Source organism: Globicephala melas, chromosome 9 (assembly GCF_963455315.2).
Source record: "Globicephala melas chromosome 9, mGloMel1.2, whole genome shotgun sequence".
NCBI lineage: Eukaryota > Metazoa > Chordata > Mammalia > Artiodactyla > Delphinidae > Globicephala > Globicephala melas.
This window is the reverse complement of record NC_083322.1, coordinates 92,280,467-92,302,047: the sequence shown is the minus strand read 5'-3', so window position 1 is coordinate 92,302,047 and position 21,581 is coordinate 92,280,467. Positions and strand designations below refer to the sequence as shown.

The window sequence follows — 21,581 nt, the reverse complement described above, 5'->3', positions numbered from 1 at the left end:
CTGCAATCTACTCCTAAGTCTCCAGCAACGAAACCTCTTCGGAGGGCTTTCAAAACTGTGACAAATCACCCTCCAGGCTGACCCAAAGCAACTGCGCTGGAAAAGCAAAGAGCAGTTTAGAGAAACCCGTTTAAATGGATTAACGCAACACCTTTAAAACGGTGAACCCTTCCTCAGAACCCTTCCCCGCCACAGCGAGGAGAAACTCTGCCGGACCTGTTGCTTTGTCCCCTCCGAAGCCCCCACAAGGTGCTTGGGGCGCGCGAAAACGCCCCTCCCCACCGGAAGCCCCGTGCCAGGTGAGGTTTTCTCGCCTCGCCGGCCGACTGGAATGCTGCAGCGCCCCATAGCCTCTTGCCCTGCCTCCGGGGCTCTGGCCGGCCCAGCCCGAGACAGACCCCGGGACGCCGGACTCACCTGATCACAGGGCTGTAGGGGCTCCGGGAGCGGCGCCAGCTGCTGCTGCTGTACGGGCTGGGGGACACGTCGCCGCCCCGCTCGTAGGAGCTGTGGCGGCTGTAGCTGGGGGAGCGGCGGCGGCTGTAGGGGCTCGGGGAGCGGGCCAGACGCCGCGAGTAGGGGCTGCTGCCGCCTCCCGCCGGGCTGGGGGACTTGCGGCTCCGCAGGCTCTGCGAAGCCCTGTGGGACACCGGGCTGTCGTCCCGGCCTCCCAGCGGGCTCAGGGACCGCTGCCGCCTCCTGTAGGCCTTGGGCTCGGTCTTGTCCTCCCGGTAGGCCTTGGGCGGCTCCTTGTAGGCCGACGGCGGCTCCTTGGACGACTTAGTCCGGCTCCGGTGGGCCTTCGGGTCTCGGTCCTTGCGGCTGCTACTGCTGCTGGACGTGGCCGAGGCGCTTTTCCGGCGGCCGCCGCTGCTGCTGCTGCTGCCGCTTTTGGCGGCCTCCACCCGCTCCTCGCCGCCGTGCCCGTGGCGGCTGCGGGACTTGGAGGCCTCGCCGCCGCCGCCGCCGCCGCGCTGCCCGTCCCGCCGCCGGTGCTCGCGGTGGCGGTCCTTGCTGCGGCCGCTGCTGCTGCGGCGGTCCCGGCGGGGCCTGCGCTCCGACCCCTCCCCGCGCCGCTGGGTGCCGGAGGAGGAGGCCGGACTCCCGCCGCTGCCCCCCGTTCCCCCGGCAGCCGTCGCCGCCGTTGCCGCGCTGACCCCCCCCAGCAGCAGCCCCTGCTCGGACTGGGAGCTTACATCCTCGTACTCCACTAGCGGGGTCACACCCCCGCCGCTACTAGCACCGCCACCGCCGTCCTGCTGCGGCTGGGGCAGCGAGAAGACCCGACGCTTCTCCGCCTCCTGCCCGGCGCGGGGCCCGCGGCGCCGCTTCTGCCGCCCTCCTGCGCGCCTCTTGCCTCTCGCCAGCCGCTTGACCTCCAGAGGGGGGCCCGGGCTGAAGCAAGAGGAGGAGGCCGCGGCGGCGGCGGCTGCGGCGGCGGCCGTGCCGGGAGCAGCCAGGAAGAGCAGAGGCGGCGGGGGCGGCGGCGGTTGCAGGAGCTGCGGCTGCAGGAGCGGCAACAGCAGCGGCGGCTGCTGAGGGGACAGGAATCGCCTCCGCTTGCGGCGTTCCTCCAACTTCTTCTCCGCCCAGCTCAAGCCCCCGCCTCCCCCCAGCGCCGTGTCCGAGCTGCTCGGCATCGCCTAGAGCCCGCCGCAGAGCGCGGCGCGGGTGCGGCCTCCTCCCGGGTCAGATCCTGGCCATCTCCCCCGCCGGAAACGGGAACGGCGGCGGCGGTGGCGGAGGGACACCGAGCACCAGGGCCGGCCGGGAGACGCGCCACGATAATCCGGGTCGGGACTCGGGTCCCTGGGTTCCAGATCACAGTGGGGTACGCAGCGGCCTCCGGGCCCGAGGGAAGCAGGGAATCCGGGCGGAGGAGCTCCCGATCGTGCTCGTCTTCCTAGCCTCGGCAGCAAAAACACCAGATGCGCCGGGCGCTGACCTGCGGGGGAGTCCGGAGTCCTCCAAGTGCCCCCGGCGGTGGGGGAGAGCGACCTCGGCCGCGCTCTCGGCTCGGGCAGCGCAACGCGGAAGTACCACCTTCGTCTCCGCTTCACTCCATCGGGCCCTGACGTTGGGTGCGAGTTCAGGGGAGGGGAGTGGGCGAGACAACAACACGCCTCCGCCGCCTCCTTCTCCTCGTCGACGTTGTCCTCCTGTGGTGGCGGCGACACACGGCGGGCGCCTCAGAAGTGGCCTGGGCCTGACAACAACTCCCGGCCTAAGGCCTCGCGCACTCTGCGGCCCGCAGGGACGGGCGGCGGGGCGGGGCGAGGCGGGGGCGACCGGGCTGCGGCTCACGGTTGGGGCAGCGAGTGTGCGGGGCTGGGCGGGGGGCTGTTTCCGGGGAGATGGGGGCGGGGGGGGCGTTTCTGAGTCTGTGGGGGTGGGTATGGGCCCTGACTTTCTTCTTCCTTCGGCGCGGCGAGCAGAGGTGGCGGTGCTGCCCCTTTCCTCCGCTCCCCCCCCCCCGCCTCCACGAGGAGGCTCCTGGTGTGCGCGGCTGGCCCGGCTCGCTCCTCCCCTTCCCTCTCCGCTCCTCGTCAGGAGGAGGGAGGGAGATGGGACTTGCTGGTTGGGCCCTAACCTCCACAACCCCTCCTTCTAGCCTCCCTCTTTCGGCCTTTCCCCTCTTCGGCCCTGACGCAAGGCCGGGGGCGCGCACGCACGTCGCGCTCCGAGAAAGCCCAAGGTGAGTGGTGTCAGGGGCAAAGGAGGCGGGAACAAAGTTGCCGCGCACGGGCGTGCTCGCTCCCGCCAAGCGACGGGCGTCTGGCCCGGAAGTGAGGGAACGTAGAGACGGCTCCACTTCCGATGGGGGTGGGACTCTGTGAAGAAGAGTTAAAGAAAGGAGAGGGTTCGTGCGCCGCCCAATGCTGTCGCTGGAGAGTCTCGGGGTGACGGAGCGCCGGTCGTGCCTGTTGCTTGCGTCCAGCGCGCAGCACCGGCTCTGGATCTTCGCAGGCGCCGCACGGCGAGAGCAAGAATCTGGAGACTCAGGAATAATGCCATTAATGGCCTTCTGGGCTGGATAATCACCCCGTCGTCTCCTCTCAGCCAAGCCCGGACCGAGGTTGGAACAGCTGCGAAAGAGGGAGAGGGCACCCTGCAAAAGAGGGCGGAGATGGCGTTAGCTTAAACTATCTCTTGTACACCCAAGTTCCAGGCCCCATCTTGACCTAAAAACACAGTTGGAAATCCCAGTCTGGCGCTTCCATTAACACTGAAGTTTAAAAAAAAAAGTTAATACGAGGAATAATGAAACGTCGAAAGGAACTCCGGGAAACCCCAAAATTTTTACCGGCGGCCTTGAAGTCAAAACATCTCGCTCAAATGAGAGCTGCCCTCTTGGCACTTCACCCTCTTTCACCTTAACTATCCAAACCTGTGGGGCTGCAAAGCGTAACCATTCGGTGACCTCACGTCTCATTTCTTGCATTACCAGGTTAGCCTTAACTTAAATGGCTTATTGGTTTGGGTTTGTTTTTTTTTTTAATTTTAATTGTATTATAGTTGACTGACAATGTTGTGTTTCAGGTGTACGCGAAGTGAATCAGTTATACATACGCATATACCCACTATTTTTTAGATTCCTTTCCCATATAGGCCATTACAGAGTATTGAGTAGAGTTCCCTGTGCTACACAGCAGGTCCTTATTAGTGGCTTGTGGGAGTTTAATATGGTTGCAAAGAGAAGCTGAGCAGTGCATTCAATGGCTACATGTAGTCACCCGTTTTCAAGTTTATTTGTTCAGTGCATCGGTTGGTTCTTAGTTCTTAAACACTTGGTACCCATCCATCATTCATGCCTTAATAATTTTAATACACTAACACTGTATCTCAGTCTGGACTCACCTAAGCAGAAATCAGGCTTCACTGAAAGAGTACAAAGGGTGTTTGCTGAAGAATAAAGGAGGAGGCAAAGGAGTAGGTAATCTTGAAGGCAGTTCATTTCCCAGGAGGATAGGCCCCAGGTGGGCCACACAGTGGGACCTACCACGCAGCCAGAAGGTTGTGGTAAATGCACTGGGAAACTAAATAGAAAAGTAAGGGACAAGGTGCCTAAAAACGTTTCTCCTTGGCAGTATTGCTGCCTGAAGTTCCTACAACCTAAACCAGTTAGCGAGAGGCTTTTTCCAAAAAATTACGATCAACCTGCCCCATCATCCTACTTTGAAAAGCCTGGAGTAACAGAACAAGGAGAGCAAAATGGATTTATCTAGCAGTTCGTCACATATGACCAACTCCAGGTAAGAATATCATCTTCTGTCCTATACTTGCAAAGAAAACATGTTCCAAAGTAAATGGGTAGCTTCCAGTCCAGGTTGCAAACAGAAAACATATACTAAAATATTTTTAGTGGGGTTCTGCCACCCCATATGTTTCTGCAAAGAGTCTGGGGGGGTGAGATGGGGAAAAGGGGCAGAAGCGAAGCATTCTGAACTCCCCAAAGATACCTGCCCCCCATGCATTGAAATACTAATGATTAACAGGGTTCAAACTCCAAAAAATGAGAAAGACCTTTAAATTAGAAGCCATCTGTTTCTATAAGCTTGTCTACTTATCTTCGTGTAAAGAGACTTGAAGTTGCCACTTGGGACTGTGTTTTAGTATTTTACTGTTTGTGTGTTATGACATACTGTCTACTGGTTTAAGAGAGAAGGAGGTGGTAAGTTTTTTGCTTTCTTTGTTTATCTAATGGGTCATAACATACCTAATCAGCTGTTCTTAAAGTGTGGCCTGAGACTAACGCTTTTTCAATGAATCATGCAATCAAAGCTATTTTCATAGTAAGACATGATTTGTCTTTATCATTCTTATTTTTTCACAAATGCACTATGGAGTTTTCCAGAGGCAACATGACATGTGATGACATCATTGTTCTGATGGCTAATGGAATGTGTGCTTGTGTGTTCATATGTTTTCTAGAATGTTCTAAGGTATTAAGTTTCTGAAATGTGTAAACATTTGGAATATCTGCCTAAGTCAGTGACCCGATACTTTCCAACTGACTAATGGATGATGTTACAAAATCATGAGTAAAAGATTCATTCAAAGTGCAGGACAGACTGATGTGTTTTAATGTAACCATACAAAAAGTTCATAGATCTGTTCTCAGATTCCACTTTATAACTAACCTTTTAAGAAGCTACTGTGGGGACTTTCCTGGTGGTGCAGTGGTTAAGAATCCGCCTGCCAATGCAGGGGACACGGGTTCGAGCCCTGCTCCGGGAAGATCCCGCACGCCGCGGAGCAGCTAAGCCCGTGTGCCACAACTACTGAAGCCCGTGCTCCTTAACGAGAAGCCACCGCAATGAGAAGCTGGCGCATCACAGTGAAGAGGAGCCCCACGCCGCAGCTAGACAAAGCCCGCACGCAGCAACGAAGACCCAATGCAGCCAAAAATAAATAAATAAATAAATTAAGAAACTACTGTGGAGTTTTGGTGTAGTATCAAAGAATAACCACAGTTGTCTGGAAAAGCTATTAAAATACTCCCTCGCTTTTCCAACAACATGTCTTTTTCATACATTTCCACCAAAATAACATATTGCAACAAATTGCATTAAAAGGCTGATACGAGAATCAGTTTCAGTCCTACTAAACCAGTCGAAAGGAGATCTATAGAAAGGTAAAAACATTAATCCTCTAATATTTTTGTTTTGTAAAGATAGTTTCTTGCATTTAAATGTGTTAGTTGTGTTACTATATGATGAAGTTATTGTTATTTTGAATGACTTTTTTTTTTCTTTTTGGTGCCATGCTGCACAGCTTGCAGGATCCTAGCTCGCAGACCAGGGATCGAACCCAGGCCCTCAGCAGTGAAAGTGCAGAGTCCTAACCACTGGACCGCCAGGGAATTCCCTAAATGAATATTTTTAAATTGTCTCCATTTTTATTTCTAATATCAACAGATATAACTCATATAAACAAAAACTCTTTTATGGTCCTCAGAAATTTTTTTAAGTGTAAAAGGATCTTCAGACCAAAACCTTTGAGAAATGCCATACAAAATCATTAAAATTCCACTGCTTCTGTTCATGCTTCTAGTGGTACAGACAGTTCACAGATAGGTCATGCACTACCATTCCAGAATCTTCCTTATAACTAGGAGTTTCTGTAGTGTCTTTCAACATTGCTTCTCCTTTAGAGAAATTGGTTGTTTGAGTTTTTATTAGGTTTTCTCAGTCTTGAAAAAGTTTAAGCTCTCCTTACTTCAGCCCACTATTCTTTATCATAAGGAAGAATATCAAGCATGTTATTGTTAAAAGAGAGAAAAGCAAAGCCAAAACAATGGAACTTTTCAATTTAATTATAAAAACAAGTAGTGGCCAGTATTTATGTGCACTTACTATGTGTCAGGCTCTGTGCTAAGTGCTTTATATTTATCTTCTCATTTAATCCTCTCAACAGTGCCTAAAAATAGGGTGACCATAGTCCTCAGTTTGCCTGCGGTGGTCCTGGTTTATGCCATTTGTTCAAGTATAATTATTAATAATATCCCCCTGCCAGCACATAAGTTTCCCAGTTTGGACATAAATTATCTGATCACCCTCCCTGTAAAAATGACTATCCACAGTTTACAAATTAGGAAACTGAGGCACAGAGAGATTGAGTGTCTTGCCCAAAGTACACTGCTAGTAAATGTGGGTGTGGGATCCTAACCCAGGTCTGTCTAGCTTTGTAGTTCAGGCTTTTAAAGAATTACAAACTGTTTCACAGTGATATCAATGCTCCTGAGATTTATGTTGACCCCAACTGTAGTAATATATTCCAGAATAAAAGAAAGTAGAACACAGAAATTTAAGGTAAAATTTTAAATTCAGTTTCAGTTGTAAAACACTGATGTGATAGATGTGCTGTTCCGACACTCATCTTTTACACAGTTCAGAGGCGCACACTTGCTATCAACAGTTTGCAGAAAACCAATGCTGCTTCTGTGTTGGGGCTTGCGGGGGAGTGCAGTTCTTGCTGGTTCAGTAAAGCTGAAGGATGCCTATTTATAAAACAGGAAAGGTGGACCAAACTGTTAGAGGCCTTCCTAATAGGGATTCTCCCTGATTATAAGTAACAATGCAAGTTTCATTGGGTGTATAAATGTGCCTAGCTTAAAACTACATCTCCCAGCAGTCTCTGCAGATGAAGGACCTGACCATGCTATGCAGTCCTGGCCAACGAAATGTAAGTAGAAGTTGTTGGATGAGGCTTCTGGGAATGCTTTCTTAAAATGGAAGGCCAATTTAGCTGACCTTGCCTTTTACTTTTCTTTACATCTGGAACTCAAATGCAATACTGGAGTTTGAGCAGCCATCTTGTGACTACAAAGGAACAAGCACATGTTAAGGATGGCTAGGTGAAGGGAAGAGAGAAGGACCTGGCTCTCTGAGGACATTGTGGATCTACCAAATCAACCCTGGACTAAAAAAGACATGAAACTGGTAATATGTTTAAGGCACTGTTTTTTTCCATTTTTATTATAGATAAACTAAATTCCTAACTATTGCAGTGTGACCCCATGCTCCCATCCCACTTCAGTGGTGGATATCATTAATGAGAGCATTCTTTCCTGCTCATCCTAAATATAGCCTCAGAATCTGTCTCAACATAAGTGTCTAAAACCCACACTGCAGCAGATCAGCCACATTGTCCAGCAGCTCAGGCTTGAGAAGGACATGGTTCAGGTATGGTGCTGCAACTGTCACCAGAAGGGCAAACAATCACGCAAGTGAATATTCGCACTGAGAGGATTTTGAGGCTATTGGGCAGTCTCCTTTCTCAGGGGAATCAGTACCCTCTTCTCTGGCCCCAGGGCCCTATTTTGTCACCCCAGGCTGTAGTGACGCTTACTTCACTACGCTGTACTCCTCAGTCTCTTTCCATGAGAGTGAAGCCTTTCCCTCTGTGTCTGTCACCACTCTGGGCTTTCCCATGCCTTCAAACCGAGGAATGGGGGCCAAAGGAAAGGGAAGAGCTAGGGGAAAACCTTGGGGTTTCTACCAGGGCTTTGGGGACTAAGTTCTTTATTCACTAAGAAAAGAATTGGCAGCTGAGAATGTGTGGGGACAGGGAGTTTGGAGGAGGTGGTTGGAGGGAAGGTGAAGTTCAGGGTTGCTCCTGATTATAATCCCCATGTCATTCATCACTTTGTTCTTAAATAAAGAAGCCTGGGACATAGACACACAGAGCAATATATTCCAGAATAAAAGAAAATATGACACAAAATTTGCAATGAAAACTTAAGATCAATTTCACTAGTAAAACTGAAGCGATGTGTCACTCCCATGCTCATTTTTCACACAGTTTCAGAAGCCTACTACCTCTGAGTCAGAAATGATACCAGTAATGAAATTATTTTTCAGGCTTGTCCTGGAGCAATTTTTGTCATTATTTGGGGAATTGCTTGGTCCAAAAACTCAGGGTTCACACCCTGGCACAAAACTACGTGTCTTAGTTATGTTATATTGTTATGCCTTGTTATAGAGACAAATCAATACATTGAATTATGTCAGGAATTACAGGGTATGTAATTTATTGGAATCAATATTGTGTTAATGTCTAATCTCATAAGAATATTTATGTACTCTTAGGAGATAGTTATTCAGGAATATTTGGAAGTTCGACTGCAGATTACACACCATTGTAAAGCAATTATACTCCAATAAAGGTGTTAAAAACAAACAAAAAAGAAATAGACCTAAAAATGCTGAAATGATAGAATTAGTGCACCAAGACTTTAAAAACAATTATTTAAAAAAGTTTAAGGACTTAAAGGCAAGTGTGAAAATACTTAGGAAAGAAATGGATATAAGATAGAAATAAATAAAAAACTTTTCAAGCTGAAAAAAAAAGAATACTTTAAATTTCTAATTACATCAACTAACAGATTTGATGGAGAAGGGATAAACAAGCAAACAATTCATTTATGTTGTGTTAAAAGTTCTCATTAATAAGGTCATTATAGCCTTAAAATACACTATTGGAGATATAGGTCAAAGGAAATAATTTCTACCAGAACTTTTTAACTGACAATGTGAATCTTATTTTGTGTTCAGAGCATTGCAATAAAATTATTAGAATCAGCATTTAATAATTGATTCACCCTTATATTTATGGTCAGATGATTTTTAACAAGGGTGCCAAGACAATTTGATGGGGAAGAATTGTCTATTCAGCAGATGGTTATGGTGAAGGAGATTGTTGTTGATAGGTGTAAACAACAACTGCTCAGGCCCCTCCTCATTTCCATTTTCCCCATTATCACAATATAAATAATAGCAAAGAAAAAAAAATGGTGCTAGGCCAACTCGACAGCCACATGCAAAAGAGTGAAGTTGGACCCCAACCTCATACAATATACAAAAATTAGCTCAAAATGGATCAGAGGCCTAATATAAGAGCTAAAACTATAAAACTCTGAGAAGTTAAATATAGGAATAAATATTTGCAACCTTGGGTTACACAAAACCTTCTCAGATGAGACACCAAAAGCACAAATGACAAAAGGAAAAATGATAAATTAGACTTATCAAAACTAAAAAGCTTGTGCTGCTTCAAATGACACCATCAAGAAAATGAAAAAGACAGTGCATAAATCTTTACAAATTATGTGGTAAGGGATTTGCACATAGAATATATAAAGAACTCCCACAACTCCACAATGGAAGGATAAATAACCCAATTTTAAAATGGTTAAAAGATCTGAATAGACATTTCTCCAAAGAAGGCATACAAATGGCCAGAAAGGAAAGATGCTCAGTATTATTAGCCATTAGGGAAATTCAGATAAAAACCACAATGAGATACCACTTTACACACCAGGATGGCTATAGTCAATAGACAGGTTTTGTCAGAGATGCAGAGAAAATGGAACCCTCATACCTCGCTGGTGGGAATGTAAACATGATACAACCACTTTGGAAAACAGTTTGGCGGTTCCTCAAAATGTTAGACGCGGAATTACACTATGACCCAGCAAATTCAATCCTAGCTATGTACCCTCAAGATATGTAACCATATCTCCCATGAAAAAACTTGTACACAAATGTTAACAGCATAATTCATAATAGCCCAAAAGTGGAAACAACCCAAATGTCCATTAGCAGATGAATGGATAAACAAAATGTGACACATCCTTACAATATAGTATTTTTTTTCAGCAATAAAAAGGAATGAATTTCTGATACATGCTATTGCATGGAGGACCTTTGAAAATATTATGCTAAGGGAAATAAGCCTTAGTTTCTGTCTTTTAATCATCCCCTAAGGTACAAAGTATACAGTATTATTCCCATTTAATAGTTGAGGAAAGTAAAGCTCAAGGAGATTGAGTTGTCTACAGCCACATAAACAATAATGTGAAACTTGAATTTTCAACCCCAAAACATACCCTAAACACAAATAAAAACACTTTTTAAAAAGTGTTTCTTGATCTATATCCACACAATCCCTTCCTTTTCCTTTATCATGTCCTTAGTGATCACATAAATGCTATCCATCTTTCCTTTTCCCTTTCTGTATTGGTGCCTGGCCTTCTTCCCAGTGTCCTGGGCATAGCTAAAAATTTCCAATGGAAATCAAGGGGTTTTAGAGCTGGAAAGAATCTTTAAATTTTAAGTTCACCCCCCCCAAGTCACTTTATTGATGGAAACTGAGATTTACACAAATCAAATGTCCTGTCTAAGGTCCCAAAGCTATTTTGTAGAAGAAGCCTTGTTTATTTTGTCTCCCATCCAGTACTCTTTACATTTGACTCATGGTTTTCAAACTCGCTGGTGGTACTCAAAGACATTCCAAGGGGTACATAGGCTGGGAAAGTTTTGAGGAAATCCATTTTCGAATGATCAACTTCCATACTTCTAAAATTGATCTGCCTGAGAATGTTCTTGTGGTCAAGGTATCTTGCTGGTTCTCTCTCCCACTTTATAAAACAAAGACAGAACTCTCATTCTCTAATCTTAATGGCACATTGCCCAAAAGTGTAAGAACAAAGACAAACCAAGGCACAACTGAAACATTGTGTCTGGGAAAGACTTGTTTAATCAAGACAACCTGTCTCATTGTAGCAATAAGTAATATTCCTCTCTGAACACATAGAATAGCTTTAATTTTTTTTTTTTTTTTTGCCGGGCACCATGTGGCTGGTGGGATCTCAGTTCCTCCACCAGGTATCGAATCCCAGGCCACAGCAGTGGAACCCCAAAATCCTAACTACTAGGCCACCAGGGAACTCCTTTAACTTTACTAATATTTAAAAATGATTAAAACAAATATATTTGCTGTTTTAATCAATTGTATATTACTGATAATTGAAATTATGACTCAATCTAGAAGAAAAATTTTAACACTCATCAGTTTTCACTTACATACTTTTTTTTCTTATGGCAGGATGTATAATAAGGTGATCAGTAAAAGACTTTAAAGCAAAAAAAGTATGTTAGTATATTACATTAGGATAAAATTATGTGAGAGAAGTGGAATGGAAAAGAGAACAATGTAAAATTCTGGCTGTTGAAGGTTAGGTATAGTTTTTCCAAAAGAATGATAGTCGGTATCAAACAGCCATCGTTTGAGTCTTTTGGATACACACAGGAGTGATATAAGAATCCTAAATGTCAACATAAAAAGGTGCAAAGGTATATATAGGCTTTTCAAATCATTTTAGGAATTATAAGCAAAAAAACCTGAAGGCCACTGTCATAGGTAATCCTTTGTAGAATATTGATGACTCATCATAAGTCCATTGCCATTATAGAAAAAAATTCTCAACAAACCTGTCTGCTAATTTTTAACTCAATATTATCATTTCCACACATAGAGGAAAGCACATTATCATTGTTCTTAAAAAATATATATTTTTAAAGGCATGAAATAGAGATTTTTGTTCCCACTCCTAAACTTTGCAACCTTTTATTTTCTTGCACAATTTCTCCAGGCACCCAGGCACCCAGGCACCAGGCTCATGTATACTGAGGCTTCTGCTTAAAACTCTACAGTTGCTCCCAACTGCTTCTAGGAGAAAGTGCTAACACCAGCAGGGGGCTCACATCACTCTGCATGATCCGAGTCCCACTCATGGCTCCAGACTGCCCTTTCTCTGCTCAAACTCTGCACTTCAGTCATCTGGAACTTCTTTTTAGTTCTTTGAAGGTCCTGTTCGTCTCTCAACGCTGGGCCTTCACAAGGGCTGCTCCCTCTGTGTGGAATACTCAACCCACCTCCTACCTCCCAACTAGGTGTAATTTTTACATATTCGAATGTCAGGTTTAGGTACCACTTGAAGCTTTCTCCGACCACCCCCACCACTACCATCACTAAGGTTGGATTAAATGTTCCTCTTTTGTGTTCCTGATGAATAATGTCCTTCCCCATCAAGGATGTACTGCAGTCTTCTCTTTCCTTGTCTGTTTCCTCCAATAGACTGTAGGTTGCAACACGACAGAAACAGTGTCTACTCACCATCATATTAAGCCTCCCCCAATGTACGGTACCTGGTAGTTTCTGAATGACTAATGGGAGAATCAATGAATGGATTGATTTTGCTGATTCATCAATTAAAAGACTTCTGTTGAAAGTAACAGCTACTTTAACAATCTTAAAGGAATTTATTGGAAGGATATAAAGGGCTCATGAATTGACAGGAAGTTGTAATACCAGGCTGGAAAAATAGGTAAAGACCCAGGTAACTCGAGCAGCCAAGAAGCTGGAAAATGTTAGCAGGAATAGCCCAATAGCCTGGGAAGGACACAGTTACCTTTGTTGCAGGGCACTGCTGCTGTCTCTTTGGGATTCCACCTCAACTGCCCTTGGAGATAATCTCCCCACTGCTGGGAATTAAATTTCATTGCCCCAAGGAAACCATAAACAAGACAAAAAGACAGCCCTCAGAATGGGAGAAAATATTTGCAAATGAAGCAACTGACAAAGGATTAATCTCCAGAATTTACAAGCAGCTCAGTATCAAAAAAACAACCCAATCCAAAAATGGGCAGAAGACCTAGACATTTCTCCAAAGAAGGTATACAGGTTGCCAACAAACACATGAAAGGATGCTCAACATCACTAATTATTAGAGAAATGCAAATCAAAACTACAATGAGGTATCACCTGACACCAGTCAGAATGGCCATCATCAAAAAATCTACAAACAGTAAATGCTGGAGAGGCTGTAGAGAAAAGGAACCCTCTTGCACTGTTGGTGGGAATGTAAATTGATACAGCCACTATGGAGAACAGTATGGAGGTTCCTTAAAAAACTAAAAATAGAACTACCATATGACCCAGCAATCCCACTACTGGGCATATACCCTGAGAAAACCATAATTCAAAAAGAGTCATATACCACAATGTTCATTGCAGCTCTATTTACAATAGCCAAGGTATGGAAGCAACCTCTGTCCATTGACAGATGAATGGATAAAGATGTGGCACATATATACAGTGGAGTATTACTCAGCCATAAAAAGAAACGAAATTGAGTTATTTGTAGTGAGGTAGATGGACCTAAAGTCTGTCATACAGAGTGAAGTAAGTCAGAAGAAAAAAAATACCGTATGCCAACGCATATATATGGAATCTTAAAAAAAAAAAAAAGGTTCTGAAGAACTTAGGGGCAGGACAGGAATAAAGACAGATGTAGAGAGTGGACTTGAGGACGTGGGGGGAAGGGTAAGCTGGGAAGAAGTGAGAGAGTGGCATGGACATATATACACTACCAAATGTAAAGTAGATAGCTAGTGGGAAGTAGCCGCGTAGCACAGGGAGATAAGCTCGGTGCTTTGTGACCACCTAGAGGGGTGGGATAGGGAGGGTGGGATGGAGACGCAAGAGGGAAGGGGATATGGGGATATATGTATACGTATAGCTGATTCACTTTGTTATAAAGCAGAAACTAACACACCATTGTAAAGCAATTATACTCCAATAAAGATGTTAAAAAAAATTTCATTGCCCCTTTGTGTCTCTTGGTCAAGATTTAAATTTCTGGAAAAGTGATCATTGGCTAAAGATCATGTGCCGTGCCCAGGCTGCTAGAGGTGAGGGACATCAGGATAGGGCCTCTCACACTTTCAGACTGGGAAGGAGGGCATGCCTTTCACCAAGACTGTGGAGGAATTCCTCGAACAGGAAGAAGGGTTGGATACAGTGCAGCTAAGAAAGTACAGCTGTCTGCTACAGCTGTCTAGAACTAGAGCAAAATATGTGTTCCCACACAGAACAGTTTGTTTTGGTGCCATGTGTGTATTTAGGGCCTCTAGAATGGCTTAAAAAATAATAAAAACACATGAATTGAGTGTGATGTTTTTAGAGAAATATAATCTTCATTCTGTAGTCAAATGGAATATTCAGTAATTCAGATATGGTTATGCTAGAAGTTTTACTTAATGAAGTGCTCAGTTAAGGACAGAAAGAGAAATTACAAAGTAGACATTTAAAACATCAAATGAAAAGAACTTAAAATACTTCTAGTTACATTACACAGAAGTTATGTGGGACTCCAATCTCAATTATAGCACACAATTCTACCTTCCTGTGGAAATAGCCATCAAACTAGAAATCCAAAAGACTGAAAATCACTCAACAAATTTGTAAATGTCTGTATGAGTTTTGAGGAAACCTTGTGGTAATTAATGTTTATTGAAAACCCAATAGGAAATTGGAGTCATATAAACAAGATGAAGGGTTTTTCTTACTTGTGGAAGAAATGAGCCATCTAAGAAAAAAAGTCCAGTGTAAACTTGAAGAACCAGGGGTGAAAAAGTATGCATCCGCACAAAACCCTGCACATCAATGTTTATAGCAGCTTTATTCATAATTTTCAAAATTTGGAAGCAACCAAAATAGTCTTCAGTAAGTGATTGGATAAACAGACTGGTACATTCAGACAATGGAATATTACTCGGCAATAAAAAGAAGTGAGTTACCAAATCACAGAAAAACATGAGGAAAATTAGGTACATTTTGCGAAGTGAAAGAAGCCAGTTCGAAAAGGCTACATACTTATGATTTCAACTATGTGACATTCTGGAAGAGGCAAAACTAGAAATACTAAAAAGATTAGGGGTTCAGGGGCAAGGGCGGGATTAATAGATGGAGCAAAAGATACTTTTAAAGAAGTGAAATTTGTTTTGCATGATATTGTAAAGGTGGATACATGTCATTATACATTTGTCAAAATCCATAGGATGTACAACACAAAGAATAAACCCTAATATAAACTTTAGTTGGATTTTAGTTAATAAAAATGTATCAGTATTGGCTCATTAATTGTAACAAATGTCCTGTGCTAATGCAAGATGTTAATAGAAGAAACGGAGTGGGGTGTATACGGGAAATTCCAGCTCAATTTTTAATACAACGGCTTTTTATAAAAAAAGTATATTAATTTTTTTTAAAGAGAGAATCATGTATCAATACAATTGTAATTTTTAAATAGTATATACTTCTTAGTTACCTTTATCGTAGTATCCATCACACTAATAAAGAATGACTGGCATTTTCTTCACAAGTAGCAGGTAAAACGCTCGCTGAGGAATAAAATGAAGTAGATGGACATAAATACACAAGTAAGCATTTACTGACTGTGTATTAGTCAGCCTCCAAGATGATCCCCAGTGATCCTCATTTCCTTTTTATTGTTGCTTTAAGCCACTAAATTTTGTGGTATTTGTTATGCAGTAATAGACAACGAATACACTTTCAGCTGGGATTAAATCAATGGATGCACATCAAGAAGTAAAAATCTTGAGAACAAATTAACAATTTTGGATTTGCAGAACTTTGGAGCGGTTCTGGACTCGGGTATAGGAAGTATTACAGAAGGAAAGAAAGAGAATTGGGGCAGAATCCGAATGATTTCAAGGTCTATAGGGAGCAAACCAACCCCACCCGTTCCGTGAAACATAGAATTGTTGGCAGTCAGGCGGTTACACCTGGGTGGGCAGTGGTGGAGGTTAGGGAGGGCAGGAGAATTCCTTTGTAAAGAACTGCCTAGAGAGAACTGGGGGTGCTAGGAAGGACTTGGTATAGCGGAGAAGATCTCTCCACTCTGGCATGAGAGAAGCTTCCTGCATAAAGGGCAGCCCTTGACCTATATAGTCTCGATAAAGGCCTATGAATTGCGAATCTCTTCTCTGCACGAATCATCCAGTCAGTCTTGCCATTGCTTCCTTTTTTTAAAAAGTGCAACTTAATTGATGTATAATTCATGTATAATATAGTGACAAATATATAAGTCATATAAACACCACACAAAGTAAAACAAAAAAGTTTTTCACAAAAACAAAAAGTTTCCTCCTACCTCTTTGAAATCAATCCCTACCACCACTAGTCCCAGGCAACTAACTATAGATTAATTTTCATGTTCTAGAATTTCTGATGAAATGAATCATAGAGTATGTGGTTCTGGTTCTCTTGCTTAGCATAAAGTTTTTGAGATTCATCTAGTTGTAGTCTGTATCAGTAATTCAGTTCATTTTCTTGCTGAGTAGTACTCCATTTTATGGATATACCACATGGTTTATCCATTCACCTCTGGTTGGACATTCAGGTTGTTTCCAGTTTGGGACTATTATGAATAAGACTGCTATGAAGTTCATGTATCCACCACTGGAGTATCATATAAAATAGTTTTGCTGCCCTAAAAATATCCCGTGTGCTTCTCCTACTTAACCATTTCTCACTCCCCTCAGACCTCTGGCAATTGCTGATCTTTTGAACATTGCTACAGTTTTACTTTTCCAGAATGTAATTGTACTTGTACAGTATTTAGTCTTTTCAGACAGGCATCTTTCACTTAACAATGTGTATTTAAGATTCATCCTCGTCTTTTTGTGGTTTGATAGCTCTTTTCTTTTTATCACTGAAAAATATTCCACTGTACAGATATACTACCATTTGGTTATCTGTTCACCTATTGAAGGATGTCTTGGTTGTTCTGAGTTTTGTGTGATTATGAACAGAGCTGACGATATAACCATTTGTATGCAGGTTTCTGGGTAGACATAAAATTTCAGATCAGTTGGGTAAATACTTAGGAGTGCAACTGCTGAATCATATGGTAAGATTATGTTTAGACTATTTTTAACTTTGTAAGAAGCTGCCAAATTGTACCATTTTCCATTCCCATCAGTAGTGAATGAGAGTTCCTGTTCTCTACATCCTCACCAGCAACAGGTGTTGGCAACTTTTTCTGGATTTTCGTAATTCTAATAGGTATGTAGTAGTATCTCATTGTTTTAATTTGAAGTTCCCTAATGACAAATGCTATATATTTTTTAATTTTTTATTTATTTTATTTATTTATTTTTGGCTGTGTTCGGTCTTTGTTGCCGCACGTGGCCTTTCTCTAGTTGTGGCAAGCGGGGGCTCCTCTTCATTTTGGTGCACAGGCTTCTCACTGCTCTAGGCACGTGGGCTTCAGTAGTTGCAGCACGTGGGCTCAGTAGTTGTGGCTCACGGGCTCTAGAGTGCAGGCTCAGTAGTTGTGGGGCACGGGCTTAGTTGCTCTGCGGCATGTGGGATCTTCCCAGACCAGGGCTCGAACCTGTGTCCCCTGCACTGGCAGGTGGATTCTTAATCACTACACCACCAGGGAAGCCCCAAATGCTATATTTTTTAAATATACAGATTATCCAGATAATTAGACTCTTCTCATATATCTTTTGACTACTCGTTTCTAATTTAATTCCATTATGGTCAAAGAATATGCTCGCTATGATTTCAATATGTATAAATTTATCAAAACTTGTTTTATGGTTCAATATATGGCCTATTTTAGTGATTATTCTATGGTCACTTAAAAAATGTGTACTCTTCTGTTGTTGAGGGTAGTGTTCTATAAGGGTCAACAGGATAATTTGGCTTATAGGTGTTCTATATTCTCACAGATTGCTTCTTAATCTGTCATTTACTGAGCTGAGTGAAATCTGCAATTGTGGATTTTTCACTTCTTTAATTCTATCAATTTTTGCTTCATGTATTTTGAAATGCTGTTATTAGGTGCATACACATTGAGAAATTATATCTGCCTGATGAATTTAACCCCCTCCCCTTTTTTTCGTACTGAATTTTTCTCCTGGCTAGGGATCATATTTTCACCTTCTTCGCTTGTCTAGCAATTTTTGAGTAGAAGTTGAGCATTATGAATGTTATATTTTTGAAATTTTGAACTTGGTTGTCTTATTTAATTAATGTTAAATTTGCTTGGCAGAAAATTTAGTCACTTGGGGATCAGCTTGATCACATCAAGGCCTACTTTTCCGCGTTGTTAGAGTAGATCTAAAGTAGCTTTATTCTAATGCTTATTTAGCGTAACTACTAAGACATAACACTTTTGGGTTCTCTGTTGAATGCCCCAGGTTTTTCATATGTTTTCTTCACTCTAGTTAGTAGGAGATCAAATGTCTCTTAGCCCTGTGTGAGCACTAAGATTCGTTTAGCTCATAGCTCCCAGCTTTTGTTCTTTGCCCAGCCTCATGTAGTTTCATCTTACATAGGCTCAGATTATTATCCCGGCAAATAATCAAGGGACTCCCTATGCATGTCACCCTCCTCTTTGGTGTTCTGCCCCACAAACTGCAGCCACCTCAGCCTTCCCCAAGTCCTTATTTCTGGATTTCAACACAGTGATATCTTCCAGGTGATGTCTGGATTTCTCCTCCTGGCCCTATGGTCCAGTAATTGCCCCCAGGGAGAAAGCTGCAACCGTCAAAAGGTGTACCTTATCGGTTTCCTTTCTTTCTTCCTTCCTTTCTTCGGCCGCGCTGCATGGCTTGCGGGATCTTAGTTCCCTGACCAGGGATTGAACCTAGGCCCTCAGCAGTGAAAGCACAGAGTCCTAAACACTGGACTGGCAGGGAATTCCCTCCTTTCTTTCCATGGCTAAAAATAAATGGCTTCGAACATTTATTTCATACATTGTGTCCAGTTTTCTAGTTGTTTACAGCAGGTGGCCAGCCCCATACTGGTAACCTCTTCATGAGCAGAAGCAGACAGTCTATCACCTCATTTTAAATATGAATGGATAAAGCAGAATCAGCAGACATTTGAGGGCCATAGAACATAAAGTATACTTAAAATTTTAGAATGTAATATGAGTGCTCTAACATTGAATATGTATGTATAATGAAGTTATATTAATTAATTAGGGCTGCTATAACAAAGTGCCACAGACTGGGGACTGAAAACAATGGAAATTTTATTGTCTCACAGTTCTGGAGGCTAGAAATCCAAGAACTAGGTGCCAGCAGTGTTGGTTCCTTCTAAAGGCTGTGAAGGAGAATCTCTTGCATGCCTCACCCCTAGCTTCTGGAGGTTTGCTGGCAATCTTTGGCATTTCTTGGCTTCTGCTGCATCACCCCAATCTCTGCCTTTCCCTTGACATGGCATTCTCCCTGTGTGTGTATCTGTCTCCAAATTTCCCCCTCCATTTTTAAGGACATCAGTCATATTGGATTAGGGACCCACCCTACTTTGGTATGACCTCACCTTAACTACTTATATTTGCAGTCACCCTATTTCCAAATAAGGTCACAATCTGAGGTCCTAGGGATTAGAACTTCAACATATGAATTTTGATGGGGGTGGGGGGGACACAATTCAACCCATAACAATAATTAAGATGCTACCGACAAAAATCCATGAGGTGGAAAGGAAGCAGAAGAGATAGAGGGAAACGTGGGAGAAAACCCTAATATCCTGGTACCACAAAACAGGAAGGTGGCCATGAGATATTGGCAAAAGTTTATAAAACATGAAATAGGAGTTTTGGTATATTATTTAAAAGTTATAAAGATGACCAATAGCATGGTTAGCAAACTGAAATAGTTATAGGAGAAAAGCAAGCAACATAAATGAGAAACAGGGCTCAGGTCTTGGTGCTTGTGTTTACCTGGTAGATGTGCAGAGAACTTTGGCATACGAGTCAGTGCTTGCCCCATCTGGAGAGTACAGCCACTTAATCAGCTTTGTTGAATTCATGGGAAAGGGGCCATATTTGCCTTGTATTCGGTGAGTGTCCCCCCAGCATTCATGTCCACCTGGAACGTCAGAAAGAGATCTTATTTGGAAAAAGTGTCTCTGCAAATGTAATTCGTAAAGGGAAGTTATACTGGATTAGGGTGAGCCCTAAATCCAATGGCTGGTGTCCTTACAAGAAGGGGAGATTTGGACTAAGAGACGTGACACACAGAGGGGAAGAAGGCCACATGCAGAGAGAGGAAGAAATTTCAGTGATACAGCTACAAACCAAGGAATGCCAGGAATTGCTGGCAACCACCAGAAGCTCAGAAGAGGCAAGAAAGGATTCTTTCCTAGAGCTTCCAGAGGGAGCATGGTCCTGCTACCAGCCTGATTCCAGACTTCGAGACTCCAGGATAGTGAGAGTTTTAAGTTTTATGCTTCCTGGTTTGTGGTACTTTCTTATGGCAGCCCTAGGAAACTAAAACGTGCAGCATCTGACTTTTTTATTTATTTATTTATTTATTTATTTTTGGCTGCATTGGGTCTTGTTGCTGCACGCAGGCTTTCTCTAGTTGCGGCCAGTGGGGGCCACTCTTCGTTGCGGTGCACGGGCTTCTAATTGCAGTGGCTTCTCGTTGCAGAGCAGGGGCTCTAAGTGCATGGGCTTCAGTAGTTGTGGCTCGCGGGCTCAGTAGTTGTGGCTCACGGGCTTAGTTGCTTCGCGGCATGTGGGATCTTCCCAGATGAGGGCTCGAACCCGTGTCCCCTGCCTTGGCAGGTGGATTCTTAACCACTGCACCACCAGGGAAGTCCCCTGCATCTGACTTTTTTGTGGGGCTAAACATTTGGAATTTTTAAATGTTAAATCTTATCATTTTTTTCATGTTGGGGTTTTCTGTTTGTTTTTTGTTTTGTTTTTGAACTCACTGCAATTCAAACAAAACACATCTACAGTCAGATCTGGCCTTCAGGCCATCCATTTGCAACCTCTGCAATAGAGAAACTAAATACAGTGTAGGAAGGTGACTAACAGAAATGAGAGGGAAGTAAGTGAACTGAGCTGAGGTATAAGTGTGCTAAATACTCTCCTGTCATAGCAGGAAGTAAAAAGACAATGTCTAAATTAGATTAATAGCAAGAAAATGATTCCAAGTAGTTGCCTCTGGAAAATGGTCCAGGGGTGGGGCAGGTGACTGTTACTTTGAGTTATAAGTTCTTTTATATTCTTTGGTTTTGAAAGGTAGGTAGGTATTACTCTCAGGCTTGCCAGGAAGTTGCTCTCGAAGGTAAGGGACTAAATTTTTCTGCCAGTAATAATAGAAGAGGCCAATGGCTGAGTAAAGTTTTCAGGAGTAGCAGAAGGCACTGCCTGTCTCTGGAGAAAAATAGGTTTTAGTACCTTTCAAAGAACAGACAGAATGTACACGTTTCCACACTTTTATGTTTCCCAGAATTTATCTTTGTGAAGATCATGATAGTCCTTAATCCTGAGTCTGCATTAAACTATAGAAATGAAACCATTGAGTTTCATAATGTTATGGTTTACAATGTCAAGGAACTAAAAAATTAAGAATTCATTTTAAAATCACTGGTGAATTCATTTTTAAATCACATATGAA

The 21,581-nt window shown here is 43.4% G+C and overlaps 1 protein-coding gene across 2 annotated transcripts in view; it reads right to left on the bottom strand.

Moving 5' to 3' along the window:
• Positions 1 to 2,322, bottom strand: part of CDK13 (cyclin dependent kinase 13) — a 110,609-nt gene extending 108,287 nt beyond the window's left edge. Inside the window, exon 1 of one of the 2 annotated variants that reach the window (XM_030871177.3) lies at positions 418 to 2,322. In XM_030871177.3, coding sequence (XP_030727037.1) covers positions 418 to 1,640 — 1,223 coding nt within the window. In that variant the 5' untranslated portion in view covers positions 1,641 to 2,322. The remainder of the gene's footprint in view (positions 1 to 417) is intronic. The other variant, XM_030871178.3, reaches the window with a different exon arrangement.
• Positions 2,323 to 21,581: the final 19,259 nt, after the last annotated feature.